Source organism: Pseudonaja textilis, chromosome Z (genome assembly GCF_049901715.1).
Source record: "Pseudonaja textilis isolate UNSWEBS1 chromosome Z, rPseTex1.2, whole genome shotgun sequence".
Taxonomy (NCBI): Eukaryota; Metazoa; Chordata; class Lepidosauria; order Squamata; family Elapidae; genus Pseudonaja; species Pseudonaja textilis.
Genome location: NC_142008.1, coordinates 68325977 through 68342259, shown reverse-complemented (window position 1 = coordinate 68342259; position 16283 = coordinate 68325977). Strand labels below are relative to the sequence as shown.

General features: G+C 38.0%; 2 protein-coding genes and 1 long non-coding RNA gene across 8 annotated transcripts in view; 1 reads left to right on the top strand and 2 right to left on the bottom strand.

Moving 5' to 3' along the window:
- Positions 1–16283, bottom strand: part of LOC148124067 (uncharacterized) — a 718603-nt gene that overhangs the window by 110022 nt on the left and 592298 nt on the right. The gene's annotated exons all lie outside the window — the stretch shown is intronic.
- Positions 1–16283, bottom strand: part of POU6F2 (POU class 6 homeobox 2) — a 403956-nt gene that overhangs the window by 51768 nt on the left and 335905 nt on the right. The window lies entirely within an intron of this gene.
- The window catches only part of LOC148124068 (MLV-related proviral Env polyprotein-like), a 42833-nt gene that overhangs the window by 24217 nt on the left and 2333 nt on the right, over positions 1–16283 (top strand). The window contains exon 3 of the mRNA XM_087915896.1: positions 14763–14981. Within this exon, the coding sequence (XP_087772022.1) occupies positions 14763–14981 (219 nt within the window). The remainder of the gene's footprint in view (positions 1–14762; positions 14982–16283) is intronic.

Here is a 16283-nt window from a genome sequence, read left to right as displayed (position 1 = left end):
GAAAATTCAAGTCATGAATAAGATTAAGTACTTGGGGATACATCTCACAGCAAGATGTAGTACATTAAAAGAGAACAATTATATTAAACTTAAGCAGCAGATAGCTCTTGACTTGGCAAAATGGGAAAATCTACAACTGTCATTAATAGGGAGAATTTCAATTCCAATTAGGCTTGGAAAAGACTATTTTGAAGATTTAAATAAAATTGTGTTGAAATATATATGGCAAGGTAAGAAAGCGAGAATAAAATTAAAACTTTTGCAAGATGCTAGAATTAGAGGAGGGTTTGGATTGCCTAATTGGGAGTTGTATTACCAAGCTACAAATTTGATGTGGGTCAAGGAATGGATAACATTAAGAAATACTAGATTGTTGACATTAGAAGGACATGACTTGTTGTTGGGGTGGCACGCTTTTTTATGGTATAAGGGAACTAAAATACAGGGATATTTTAGAAGACACCATATACGGGAGTGTTTGTGGTTATATTGGGAGAAGACTAAAAGACAATGTTATTTGAAAATTCCAGTCTGGTTATCGACTATAGAAGCATTTTCTTATCCTATAATATATAAGAAGGAACAAACAGTTAGATATGGGGAAATATTGAATGAAAAGGGTGAACTTAAATCGATGCAAAATCTAGAAGAACAAGGTATAAAGATTAATTGGTTTTCATATGCGCAAATACATTCAAGGTATGATAAAGATCTCAAAACAGAAGGATTCTATGACAAATTGACTGACTTAAATAAGATTTTGACAGGTACTGATGAAAAGGTGATTAAAAAACTGTACGGTTATTTATTAGAAATTAAACTAGAAGAAGAACAAGTTAAAGAAACTATGATTGCTTGGGGGAAGAATTTTGGCTATGGGATCGATTTAGAGAAATGGCAAAAATTGTGGTCTCAAAATTATAAAATGACAATGTCAACAGCATATAAAGAAAATTTGTATGAGATGTTTTACAGGTGGTATTTTCCCCCAACAAGAATAGCAAGAATGTTCAAGAACAAATCCGAAAAATGTTGGAAATGTCATCAGATACCTGGCTCATATTACCATATGTGGTGGACTTGTGCGGATGGTAGAAAATACTGGCCCAGAATCCACATGTGGTTGGAAAAAATGACAAAAAAACATATAGATTTGAAACCAGAGATATTTTTATTGGGAATTTTACCTGATAAATATAGCAAAGATTTGAAATACCTGATTGTAAATGTATTAACAGCGGCTAGGATTGTATTTGCTAAAAACTGGAAAAATGAGAAAATACCATAGCAGGAGGAAATTATTAAGAAAATATTGGAATGTGCTGAAATGAGTAGATTGACATTTGAAATTAGAGAGCAAGAGGATAAACAATTTTATAAAATTTGGGACCTTTTCTATCAATGGTTAGATAATAAAATACAATAATGAAATATGTAGAATCTTAGAAAATAATAAATATATAAAGTTGTATTTTTTTTCCTCTTTTTTTACTATATCTATAAAAAACTTTTAGGATAGATTCGGGAAGATTATATGAATTGTTACCAAATGATATTAAGTAAATTATAGTTATCTTGCAAAATATGAATGAATAAAATTATTGTCAAGTGATTGATTAATAATGATACTAGGGTACTTAATTTTTGATTGAGAATATGCAATGTAACTGTAATTGATGACTATGAAATGGATGCACAAAAAATGTGTAAACCAACTGGCACACTGCTTGTATATTCATGGAAGAAAGGTTAATGTTTTTATGTTTTGTTTGTTTATGTTTGTTTGTTTATGTTTGTCTTTAAAAATCAATAAAAATTTACAAAAAAAAAGAAAGAAAAAAGTGGTATAGAAAGCATCAGCACCAGATGGATTTGTAACTGGCTGACAAACTACTCGGTGAGTAGTTCTTAATGGGTCTACGTTTACATGGAGGGAAGTAAGCAGTGGGGTACCATAAGGTTCTGTCTTAGACCCAGTACTCTTCAATATCTTCATGAATGATTTAGATAAAGGAATAGAAGGGGAACTTACCAAATTTACAGATGATACTAAGCTAGCATGAATAGCTAACACCCTGGATGATAGGCTCAATATCCAGATGGATCTTGACAGACTTGAACACTGGATCCTATCTAACAAAATGAAATTCAATGTAGATAAAAAGTAAATGTAAGATATAAAGTCTTACATTTAGGCAAGAAAAACCAAAAGTACATAAGCCAGGGTGAAACCATGCTTAATAGCAATAACTGTGAGAGGGATCTTGGAGTCTTAGTGGACAGGCAGTTAAATATAAGCCAGCAGTGTGCAACAGCAGCCAAAAAAGCCAATGCAATCCTAAATTGCGTTAACAGAGGGATATAATCAAGATCAAGTGAGGTACTAATACCACTCTATAAAGCCTTAGTAAGACCACACCTAGAATACTGCATCCAGTTTTTGTCACCATACTATAAAAAAGATGTGGAGACTCTGGAAAAAATGCAGAGAAGAGCAGCCAGAATGATTAGGGGACTGGAGACTAAAACATATGAAGAATGGTTACAGGAACTGGGTATGGCTAGTCTAGTGAACAGAAGGACTGGGGAGACATGACACCAGTGTTCTAATATTAGAGATGCTGCCACAGAGAAGAAGAGGTCAAGCTATTTTCCAAGGCACCTGAAGGCCCGATAAGGATGGAAATTGATCAAGGAGAGATTCAACCTAAAAATAAAGAGAAATTTTCTGACAATGAGAACAATCAATCAATGGAACAACTTGACTTTACGCGAGCTTCACCACTGGAGGCTTTCAATATGAGATTGAACTGCCATTTGTCAGAAATAGTGTAGGGTCTCCTGCTTGGGCAGGAGGTTGGACTTGATGACCTACAAGGTCCCTTCCAACTCTATTAATCTGTTAATCAGAGGGATCCAATTCTCCTCCAAATTTTGGAGATCTTTTGGGGGCTTATTTGGTACAGAACAAGGTCTAAATTCCAGTCATTATCCTCAAATTAATGGCAGGATAGATAGATCCAACTTAGTTCTGGAACAGTACCTGAGATGCTTTGTCAACTACCAATAAGACAACAAGACTGATCTCTTGCCATTGGCTAAAGTAGCTTATAATAGCATGGTGCATAGTAGCACTGGCTTCACTGTGTTCCAAGTAGCTCCCATATAAGAATTTAAACCTATATCTGAATTGCCAGTAAAAGATCCAGTAGCTGCTTCTTTGAAAGAATGGATCTCTCAACTACAGAACACTGACCTGTCATACGAAGGACTCTAGATGAGGATAGAGCTGCTTACAAAGTCCAGGCATATTTTTAAAAGGGTGGAACCTAAGGAGTTAAATGTGGGGAATTGTGTATATTTGTCCACATGGTTCCTCCAATCTCCAATCCTCTAAAAAATTAGGAACTAAGTTTAGAGGCCCCTTCCCTATCAAATACATTATAAATCTGGAATTGCCTAAGTCTTTGCTGAGGGTCCACCCAGTTTTACATTGCAGCTTGCTGAAATCTGAGACGACCTCACCTTTATGGCCAAAATCACCTCCTTTCCCTGAACCTTTCATGATTGAAGGTGAATAACATGTAGAGATTAGGAGGATCCTGGACTCCCACTTATACAGAGGAAAGGCCCAGTACTTAGTGGAAGGATTTCCCTAGCTCCCCAAATGAGTGGGTTGATAAATCTCACCTCTAAGCCCTTATATTACTTAGATGCTTTCATGATCAATATCCTGACAAACTGAAATGATCATTCTTTTTCCTTGTTTTTCCTACTTTTTTTTCTTCCAGATGCGAATCTCCTTCTAGGGGGACAGCATGTCAGTTCCATCTCAGAACACTGCCATTCTGGAAGGGAGGGGGGAGGCATCATGGGCCACATAGTTTGCATGTTTTCACTTTGCTGTAGCTATAACTGCTTGGGAGCTTAAAGGGAGGGGAAGTTCAAAGCTTCTGTAGCAACTTCCTCTGCACCAGTTCGGGCCGGGTATCCAAGTTTGCAGTGTTCAGAGGATGAACTCTTCTCATCATCAGCCTCAGTGATTTCCAAACACCTTTGTGACATATTACTGACTACTGATGGACACAGAGCATCAGGATGGGGAGTTGAAGAGAATTTCCGATCCCACCTGACTTCTCTGCAATCACTATCTTTCAATAAAAGTTCTTTTTGAAAAGTAAACTGTTTCAAGAGTTTTATTTTCTTGGGAAGGTAGTTGAGGCAGGTCCTTACAGTATAGTAAAAACCTGAAAACATTTTTAAATTTATTCAAAACAGAATAAAGCAATTGGAATTTTTGTCCTGTATGTTATTCAAGGGGAGCAAAAGCTTAGGACCCTTCTACTTTTATTCCTTCTTTCTTTTCTGTAGAGTGTGAATACATGAGGTGTTAGGATACTTTTTTGTCAGAATGAAAACACTAATTTCAGAAGATTTTATGAACTAATTTGTTAAGGAACCAGTTTAGAAATAAAAGGACAACGAAGACAAGAAAAATTGAATAAACTCTCTCTCTCCCTTTCTCTCTCTCCCTCCCCTTCCCCTCCCCCTTCCCTCTCTCTCACATACACATTTTCAACAGAGAAACAGAATAAGACAATAGCAAAAATAATAATAATCCCATTTCAGTTCTATCTAAAGAATTCCATGTTTTCTGTAGATGACCCGTTTATTTTGATTCACCAATCTCATTCCAGGATGGGAACAGTTGATCCTTGTTTGGTAAAGCCTAGCTCTGGGAGAGTCATTCTCCCATTATGAAAATAACAAAATAAGAACACAAGTTTTCTCTTTGAAAACTCACCTAAGAGAAAAGCAATTCACATTCTTCATTGCTTGGAATTGGAGATTTCTGGGCTTTGCTAAACTCCGCCACTATTGTCAAATTTAATTTTGATTCACTTTTCCATATCTGAACTTCTGTTAAAGGGGAATATGGAGATTGCAGAGAAATTGAATACTCTTTTGTACCTGGCTCGGTAGCCCTGTAAGAAAATATAGGTAGATACCTGAGCCTACAGTATATTGGATTTTTCATGAAGTGAAAAAATTAAAGCTAATTAGAATGACAATACAAACTATTCTTAGACATCTGGAAAGACAACACTAAACATATCTGTAGATCCTGACACTCTTCTGAGTGGTCATGGAAACGTGGGCTCTGTATTCAATGGCATCTCTTTAAGAAGCTGCATCTTTTCCTGGGCTTAAATGACAGCAAAGTGATCCCACAAAAAATCATGTTTGAGTTAAGGAAGAACCAACAGTACACTAATGGCTACTCCAAAGTATTTTGTTATGCAGCACCAGTGCTCCTAAACTCACATATATTATTCTGAGGTTACTCAGAAAAAAAGAAGCTTTTTTAAAGAGGCACCATCTCATGTAGGATGCATGCTGTATCTGTTCCATAGCATGTTTTAAATTTTGGATCCAAAGTGGCAAAATACATACTATCAGTATTGTACACATACTGTTGCAAATCATTTGGTAAAAATATGTTCTCTATAAATCTTTGCCTATGCCAAAGGTAAACATTTAATATAAGAAAGCCAAATCAGTCATCATCATCATTTACTCTTTTGCTCTAAGTATTTTGTGCAGGTTACCGTATAATTCTAACAAGAAAAATCATGTAATCAATGAAAGGAAATGCAGCATAACATTTCTTCTAGGTGCAATAAAACTGTAAAACAGTCATTTATTTGTAGTGTTATCCAATACACAAAAAATAACAATTATATCTACATAAATTTAAACTTGCTCATCTGCATCCATTCTTGAGATTAATCCTTTCATTATTGGCACTAGATGCCAGGAACAAATATCATTTATACATAAATATGGCTGTGATTTTTCATAACTCAATATAAAGTGTATATAAAACTACAGCAGTTAAATTTCATCAGAATTTCAGTTAAATGAAGAATTAGTTCTTAGTAATTTAATAATGTGTTAAGTGTTGATAAAAAGCCATTCAGGAGAGTCTTAATTGAGCAATTACTTCTACCAAGACCAAAAGATTTTGTTTTTAAAATCAGATAGTGGCCTCAAGTTTACATTAGTACAGTTAGAAAACAGAGATACAATCTGGATTTTGTACTGCTGAATAACCACCTGAATGGCAATTGGAAAGTGCTGGAAAATGTATGACATAAATAGTATTTGTGTGAAATTAATTCTAAAAAGTACAAAAGCAATACAAGCTGCATCATGGTTACATTTTCTTTTGTACAAGCTCTTCTAAATTAATAGCATATAAACATGATGTGAAAAGCATTACTCAGATCAAGTGGATTTAAATCAGGAATCTCTTGAATTATGTTCACCACCATATGTGATCAGATGCCCAAGGAAACAGCTTAACTAAACGTAGCTATATTATATAGTGATCTTCCAACCACTTTACAAACCAGATCTGGCAACCTTTGGGGTTTTGTTCTTATTTCCTTTCCCTAACTTATTTATTTAAAAATAGTTATTCCAGAAATAGTTCACATATAAAGCAATAAAACAAATGAAAAAAGATGACTGAAACAATTACATCAAAGTTATTTATACATAATTAGTATAAATAATACACATCCTCCTATTTTGATATAATTGTTTTAGCTATCATTAATTAATTAATGAATTTCAATTGCATGATCCAGGGAATGCAGCAATGGGTATAAGTGTGAAAAATGGCTGTGTCAGTTTTTTCAATGGAGTTGTAATTTCAAGCAGTCAATAAATGAACTGTTGTAAGTTGAGTACTATCTATATACTTTGAGTTTATAAAGCTCAAGCTTTAATCATTACATCATACTAACTTTCTTCATGTTTACAAGAAAGAATGCTTATCAATTTTAATGTAATGATTATGTCTCTGATTGTTTTAAGGGAATGTAAGAGATACACCTATATGCAAAAAGCAGATTTATTTTAATAAATTTAATTTATATTGTTTGATATGTTATGTTATATGGCTCTGATGCTATATTTTATTATAATGTTTCATAATAATTATCTACATAGAACACAGAATAATAGAGTTGGAAAGGACTTTAGAAGTCTTCTAGGACAATCCCCTGCTCAAGCAGGAGACCCTCTGCCATTTCAGACAAATGGCTGTCCAATTATGCAGAATTATTCACATAAAATTGAATTATGAATATGATAATTAATTTTGCTGAAGCCAGCTTAAAGCAGTAAGCTAGATAAGGCTAAATGGGCTTGTGCAGCTTGTAATTAGTATATGGGAAAGCCATTGTCAGCCTGTTGTATGAGTCATATTAAATCAGGGGTGGGATTCTACCTGTTCGGACCGGTTCTACAGAACTGGCTGTTACGATTCTATGCAGTTCAGAGAATTGGCAAATTGTGCCACTGGCTGGCCCTGCCCCTCCCCATTCTCCCCTCCCCACTCCTTATCTTGCATGCGCGCCATCCAACTTGCCTGTGTTCTGTCTTCTCCTAATTTTTGGTAAGCTGCTATTTTTCCTTTTCCCCCCGATGATCAGTTGTTTCAAGTATCAGCTGTGCTGTGCAATTTAGATTAGCTAGAAAGGAGAAAGTTGTTGGATTTCTTGCTTTCTAGCTAATCTAAATTGCTGTTGTACTGCTTTGCCTTCGCTCAGGAGGCTTCCCTGAAGCCCAGTAAGGGGTGGTATTTGGGGGGTTGAGGGGGGGGAAGTGGCCTGAGATCAGAGCTGAACCTTTCTTAGGACTTCTATTTTTCTGTGAAGACTCAGGCGGCAGAATGCAGAAAGGTAGATGTGTGAGTGACTCTGATTCTGTGAGCAACTCAATCTGCTTTGCCTGATTTTTGGTAAAAATTGTTCTTTTTTTAATTAAAAAATCAATATTTACATAAATATTTACAAGCCACACCCACCCAGTCACATGACCACCAAGCCACACCCACAAATTAGGTCATGCCCACAGAACAGGTTGTTAAGAAATGTGAATCCCACCCCTGATAATATGGCTTGTTTGTGGGATACAGCCCTTGACTAAAAATATTGATATTTGATTAATCCAGTTTTAGAGTTAAGTATGTTAACCCCTCAATTAAACCCATCCAACCTATTAATTAAAGTGCCATAAATTTCCAAGGGATATTATTAACTTAGTAGCTGAATGCTATCTGAATTCTCAGCACTATATTTAGTATGAAACAAATACAGTACTTTACAGCAAAAGGCAAAAATAATCTTTGTGTTCTCGTATAGTTAAATGCATTAGTTTATTAAAGTTTTAAAAAATTTCCACATTTTGGGTCTCTTTGGGGAGTAAGCATGATGGTGATATTATGGAGCTTTCCTCTTTATCTTTTATGACTGTTATGTGGATGGATGGAACAAATGACCAAATATGTGCTGCAATATCATAATGTGATGCAAAAATAAAAGTTTGGGAATTGTACCATGATTCACAATGCATCATTCACCACATTCAGCACCAACCATCTATGAATGGAAATGTAAGCTCATACATTTGAAGAATCCTAGGACTATCTTAGAATTTATTTTTCAACCAGTATATTTTTGATCAACTGATATTTAAAACTCGAAAGCCTGTAACTTATCCACAGGAAATTTAATTCTATCATTGTTCACATCTGCTAGATCCAAAATGGTGGTAGCTATGGTGAAAGCATGAAGTGAAATAAAGAGCTGAACACAGAGAGCCTAAGGCAGTTGGATGAAGTGGGAGACTAGGTTGCCTGAGAAGCTTTTCTGTGAGGCAATGTAGCCTCAGGTAAATATACTGACTGTAAGATTCCCCAAAGGCACAAGAACTTGGACACAATTAAATTCTTCAGAGTTATGTTGCACATTTTCCATAGTCACAATATGTGATTCAGAAGATAGTAGAAAATAAAGTAGGTTAGGAAAATAGGAAAATAAAGCACTGATGCTGCTGCCTAGTTTGGGTAATGAAACTCTGCAAGAAAACAACCAACTTCAAGGGCACCAAGGACTCCTCAATAAATAGTTTTTTTCCTACTTAAATGACAAAAGAGAAAAGTATGCTATAGTTTCAAAACTCACCTCATTTTTGCTTTTGTTCATTCCTATGGTGAATGAAAGAACCACATAATAAATATGTCTGTTAAAAAGCACTACAAAAATACAAATAAATGCAATCTATTAATTTGTCAGTGACTTTGGCTGCTGTAACTATATTGAAAAATAATCTTTACATGATAATGCCACATTGTGCATGTAGTAGGTTGCCTGATAAAAACTTTAGCTTTAACATTACATAATTATGTATGTAAGTTCCATAATTTCTCTTTTTTTTTGCCACTTCATGGTTGCCTGTGGCCAATAGAGCATTGATTTGCAAGATAGTCTCTAAATTAAAGAACCTAACTTCATAGACCATCATGAGCATGCCTGAGGTAAAATTTGCTAATGGTATAAAATATGTCAAAATGGCTGGGTACTGTGCCCTTACCATTAAAAGACAATGCTGCATGGCTATGATAAAAATAATAATGAATAAGATTAAAAACATGATGTGAAAGCTTCATTGAACCAAAGCTATGGTAGGTAGTGGAAAACTATTACTTAGTCTTTTTTTATGATTTCCATAAGGCTGCTCACAATGATCGGGAATAGTCTGATGGGTATATAAGTATAAAAACAGATTTTAAACCACTGCCTTTTTCGTTGTCATTCAGGAAAAACTGGAATAAGTAAAGCATAAATAAAGCATATGTTTGCTGCCTGACCAAAATAAACAGCAGAGTCATGCAAAGTTCTCAGGAAGATATTTGAAATTCTGAGTGCCACCAGAAAAAGGATGTGTTGTAACCATCAGGTCCCAGAGGAAAAGTATTTCAGAAATTGATCACTGTGCTTTTACTAGGGAAAAAAGCAAGAATAAACCTGAAAATGTTGCAAGTTTCTAAAAAAAAAGAGGGGGCCTTGGGTTACCAAATTGGGAATTATATTACCAGGCCTTGATACTTACATGGGTGAAAGAATTAGGTTGGCATGCTTTTGTTAGATGGGTCTGTGCGGGAAGGAGAGGCAGGACACAGCAGGACTGGTAAGCAGACTTTATTTTAAGTCAGTTCGGGAAAATAAGCCGTTCAACTGCGGCAGGCACTGGCTTTTATAGCCCGCGCTGTCCAAAGCCTCAGCCACTGATGAGACTTCATTTTTCCCGCCAGCGGTTGGGCCAATGAGTGGAGTCTATTAGTCGACTCCACTCTTTGGCCATATTTGGTCATATATAACACCACTCGCCTCCTAGTTAGTGTTCCTCCAATCGGCGCTTGCCTACAGTATGTAATCACGTAAGTAGGCAGGGCTTCAGTGGGTGCGACTGGACCTGCGCACCTCACTTGTTCCTTAGGTGGCAGCCTGAGCGGATGGGTCCACCACCGCTCTGGTCCCTGCCAGTGGAACCGTCTCGAAATTTTCTACTGGCACGGCAGGGAACCTTGAGCCTGAGGCCTCAGAAGGACACCGTGGAACTCTCTCTTCACAAGATAAGTGTCTCTATCATTGTTGTTGGGGGGTTCTGTTTGCGGGGTCAGTGTTTGTGATCTGTGTTGTTCAGTTATTGCGTGTCAGGTGTTTCGTGTTTGGGACCTGGCCCTGTGGCTGATTGATGTGTCGCTCCCATAGCTTCCCTTCCTCCGTCTCTAATCTGTAGGACCAGGGCCCTGTGCTTTCGATTACCCTAGCTGGCACCCACATTGGTCCCCCAGTGTAATTGTGTGCGTAGACCGGGTCCCCTATGGTGAATTGTCTGCATTTCCCCATCCAGGGATGTTTCTGTGCTGTAGTTAGGATGGACCTGGTCTAGTACAGTCTGCAGCCACCGACTCATTAAAAGTTCTGCTGGGTTGCGGTGTGTTGTAGTGTGGGGAATTAAAAACTAAGCAAGAATTGAGTAGTCAAGGGATGGATATAGCATGGTGGCCACAAGTGCAAATATAATCTCGATATGAGAAAGATGCTAAAATGTATAGTTTTAATAAACAATTAACAGAACTGGACCAGATATTAACTGGAACGGATGAAGAATTAATACAGAAAATATATAGCTATTTATTATTGGAAAGTGAGCAAATAAAGGAGACAATGATAGCTTGGGCTAAAAACTTTCAATATGCAATAGAACTGGATAAATGGCAGAAATTGTGGGATAGAAATGTTAAATTAACTGTGTCAACTGCGTATCAAGAAAATCTGTATAAAATATTTTACAGATGGCATTTTTCACCAACAAGATTGACAAAAATGTTTAAAGACAGGTTAGCTAAATGTTGGAAGTGCAACCAGACACCTGGTTTATATTACCATATGTGGTGAGCATGCCCAAAAGCAAAAAAATATTGGATGAAAATACATACTTGGAAAAAATGATAAAGCAGCATGTAGATTTGAAACCAGAAGTATTTTTATTGGGCATCCTACTGGAAAAGTATGATAAAGGGAATATATATTTGATTTTACATGTATTAACTGCAGCCAGAATTGTATTTGCACAACAGTCGAAAAGAGAAGAGATCCAGATGAGAGTAATAAAAAAATATTAGAATGTGCAGAAATGGACAGAAATTCATGCTTACAATTAAGGAAAAAGAAGGAACTGAATATTTCTTAATATGGGACTTATTTTACCAATGGTTAGATAATAAAAACAGAAGTTAGAAATAGGGGGATATAAAAAGGACTAATACTATAAAGAAGATTTGTTAAAATAGAAAAGTAAAATATTATCATTAGTGTAGAATTAATATTATTGTGATGAATACTATTGTAAACATTTTGATTATGATTTTAAAAAAATAATTGTACCTAGACAACACACTGTTGGATTGAAACTGAATTTTTATATGTTATATAAATAAAACAATTTTTTTTTAAAAAAAGAAATGGATCATTGTGCTTGGAAAAGTTTATATGGGGGAAGCATAATACAATGTATCCAAGCTTTGCAAGGGTTTAAATAGGAAAGTCTTAGCTTACAAATAGTTTGGAAATGAGTGGATAAATAATTAGGAGGTAGAAAGGAAGTCAGACAAATATGATGCTTTAATTACTCTGATTTTTCACTACAAATGAATGAATCAATCAATCAAAATAGAGTTGAAAGAGACCTTGGAGGTCTTCTAGTCCAACCTCCTGCTCTAGCAGGAAACCCTATACCATTTCAGACAGGTGGCTCTCCAGTCTTTTCTTAAAACCTCCAGTGATGAGGTGGTATTCAGCAGGTTCTGACCAGTTCTGGAGAACTGGTAGCGGAAATTTTGAGTAATTCAGAGAATTGGCAAATACCACCTCTGATTGGCCCTGCCCCCATCTATTCTCTGCCTCCCAAGTCCCAGATGATCAGCTGGGTCTTCTTTTGTTGCCCCGCACAAGAGAACAGAGCTGGAAAGCATATAAATAAATGGATGAGGAAAGAATGGGATTTTGAAGTAACCTTCCCCCAAGAGTGGGGAGGGAATGGGGATTTTGCCATATCTTTCCCCTGCCACTACCACCAAGCCACACCACAGAACCAGTAGTAAAAAATTTTGAATCCCACCACTAGTGATGAATCACCTACAACTTCTGAAAACAAGCAATTGTCTTCACTGTTAGGAAGTTTCTTTTTCATTCCAGGTTGCTTCTCTCTTTGATTAGTTTCCAACCATTGTTTCTTGTCTTGTCTTCTGGTGCTTTGGAAAATAAGTTGACCCCCTTTTCTTTGGGACAGCTCCTCATATACTGGATCACTGCTATTATGTCACCCCTAATTCTTCCATACCCAATTCCTGCAACCAGACTTATGTTTTTGTCTCCAGGCTCTCCAGATTATCTTAGTTGTTCTTTGCACTTTTTTCCAAGTCTCAACATCTTTTTGTAACGTGGTGACCAAAATTGGATGCAGTATACTGGTGTGGTCCTACTAAGGATTTATAAAGCAGTATTAATATTTCACATGATTTTGATTCTCTGCCTCTGTTTATACAAGAAGGATTGTATTAGCTTTTTTTGGCTGATGCTGCACACTACTGGCTCATGTTTAAGTGATTGCCTGCTGCAGAAGTGTCAAACTGAATTTCTTTGAGGGCTGGCTCAGCATTGTAGTCCTCATCTGTAGGCTGGCAGCAGGGGGGGGCAGGGGGTTGGTGTGGTCTATTTTTGACCCATTTGTGACCTGTTTTGGACCTGTTTTGGCCCATTTTGGTGGTTTAGCCTGTTTTTTTGCCCATTTTTCAGTCCATTTTTCAGGATGTTTTCAGGATGTTTTTGGGCCATTTTCAGGATGTTTTCAGGATGGTTTTCAGGCCATTTTCAGGCTGTTTGGGGGCCAATTTTTGGCCCAGTTTTCAGGTCATTTTTTACCTGTTTTTGGCCTGTTTGGGGGGCTATTTTCAGTTGTTTTTTGGCCTGTTTTTCAGACTGTTTTTGGCCTGATTGGGGACCATATTTGGCCTGTTTTTGGCCATTTGGGGCCCATTTTCTGGCTCATTTTCCAGTCATTTTTGGGCCTTGTTTTTCAGGCTGTTTTTGCCCATTTTTTGCCATCTTTGGGTTATTTTTTGCCATTTGGGGGGCATTTTTCAGCAATTTGGGGGGCATTTTCCAGGCCTTTCTTGGCCTGCTTTGGGCCTGGTTTTGGCCCATTTCAGGCTGTTTTCAGCCCATTTATGGCCGTCAATGTGCTGCAGGGGGCCATGGAATGTGAAAACGAGGCGTGGGTTTTAGTTGCCAGAGGCACCATGGGCCAATCCTTTCATATTTCCAGGCTGGCCCCATGGGCCAGATTTAAGCACCCTGTGCATTGCATCTGGCCTACATGCCTTGAGTTTTACACCCCTGGTCTACTGGGACACTAAGGTCCCTCTCACAGTTACTGTTTTTGTTGTGTCTGGAGTTTTCACTTCAGTCTGCAATCTAGGGGAAGCAATATGGCTACCTGATTGGCTGGCAGGCTGACAGCTGGGAGTATGAAAGAGCTATCAGATGAAGCTGCCTCAGGTTGCCATTAGTGCAGGGGGAAGTTAGTTTGAATGCCTGTTGGCAAGCCGCTGTTAATAGACAGAAATAAATCTTGTTAGCCACTGTTAATCTGAGTTGCCTTGTTTTAACCCGCCACTCACAAAATCTAACAATTGGCGATGAAGATGGGATTGTACTGAGGCAACGAAAGAACAAACCACTGATTGAAGTTGAAGTCACTAATTAGAGCTGAACAAATGAGTGAAGTGGTTTTTTTAAGCTGAAGTTCACCGTCCTTCACAGAGTTGAGGCACTGACAACGAGAAGTCGTGTGCTAAATAGTTTTTCCTCAGATAGCCATGCCTGCACTAACCAATTTCCCAGCTTTTAATTCAGCCACAGAAATGTGGGATTCTTATATCACATATTTCAAATGTTTTCTAGAGGCAAACGATTACATTGGTCTATCCAGCAATTGTAAAAAAGCCTATTTTTTGAGTTCTTGTGGCTCAGAGATGTTTGAAACAGCGCGGGCTCTACTGGCTCCCCTGTCAGTGCATTGAGAGATCCTGTTAGCTAAACTAAAGAGCCATTATGCACCTATGCCATCTTGCATAGCCCATCACCATGCATTCTATCACAGGAACCAAGCTGAAGGTGAAAACATTAATCAATATGTGGCAGCCCCTAGAGCGGCAGCCCTATATGGTGATTTTGACAATCTTGAAGACATCTTCCTAGATCGGCTGGTCTGTGGCGTCAGAGACCTTTGCATACAGTGCCACCTTCTGGTGAAAACTGAGCTGACACTCTGATCTGCCCTAGATAAAGCAAGAGCTCTGGAGTTGTCCAACATGTCTACAGCTGAGATCGAAAAACCAATCACCCCAATCACATCAAGAGCATCAGCCTCTATTCATCATGACGATGCAGACCCTGAGCCAGGAGCCTCAGACAATGATGATGTCCATCGCTTTAAGGTAGCACCAGGGAAAGGCAGGGTTGGAGAGAAGAAGCACCCTCAAACAGTTTGCTCTGGCTGTGGTGGGAATCATTTAAGAGCCAAATGCAGGTTTAAAAATGTCAATTGCTTGCATTGTGGCAAATAAAGGGGCACCTAGCCAGAGTCTGTAGGGCTCCCCAGCCAGCATAATGGAGTCAATCAAGTGGACAGCCACTGTTCAAAAGACAATCCCACAGGCAGAGTAGACAGGGGGGATGATTGCTATTCCATCTTCGAAGAGCAACCAGAAACAGTCATTGGGCAAATTAGCGTTGAGTTAAAAGAGAAAATTTTACTCACTGTAAAAATAGAAAGAACACCCTGTCAAATGGAAATTGACACTGGCTCTTCTTTATCTTTGATGTCTTGGGGCACCATTAAAAGGTTGGTGCCCAAAATCTCAAAGAAATGGCTCAAACCTTGTGGCTTGAAACTAAAATTAGATAGGGGAATTCTAACTAATTCTAAGACTTAGTTAGGGGAATTCTTAATAGGGGAATTCTATTGCAATTTTGGGAAATCATAAATTCTTAGTACAATTTAAGAAATTCTCAGGCCTCCTTAAACAAGTTATTGTTGAAGAACCCAGACCAAGTTTATTGGGTCTTGATTGGTTTGGGTCCTTAGGATTGAAGATCAGGGTATTCATAACACTGACACCTCAAACTTTGTGGATTGGGACAGTGTAGAAAAAGAATTCCTCAGCATATTCGAGGCAGGTTTGGGCAGATGTGTAGGAACACCAATGTCATTCAATCTGGACCCCCAAGTCATGCCAAGATGGATACCATTAAAAGGGTACCATTCACATTCCGCCCAAAGGTGGATGCCGAATTAGATAAATTGATTGCTCAAGGAATTCTGTAGCCCATGGATCACTCAAAATTGGAGACACCTACTGTCATTCCCATGAAAGCTGATGGCTCTATTCACACGTGCCAATTATAAATCAATGCTTAATTTAGCACTACAACAGAGTATGTATCCAGTCCCTGTGGTGCAGCATTTGCTGCACTCTTTAGGACAGCGGTCACCAACTGGTGGGCTGTGGCCCACTCATGGGCCATGGAAAATTTTTGGTGGGCCGCAGAAGAAATGGCCCTCAAAAACAATTAATCTGGGCTGCACAGTTCTCTCACCTCCCAGCTCTTCGAGCGACCCCAGAGTCAGATCCCTGAGATGCACACACCAACCAGCTCCCACACACAGCGGTGGTGGTGGCAACAACAGTCCCCACCCCCAGCGCAAATTGTTAGCTCTGCCCATTAGTTCTCTAGCTTTGAATTGCTCCTGCCTCTCTTTCCTTCCCCCTCCTCCCCATGTGCAGGCAGGCAAGGAAAGGG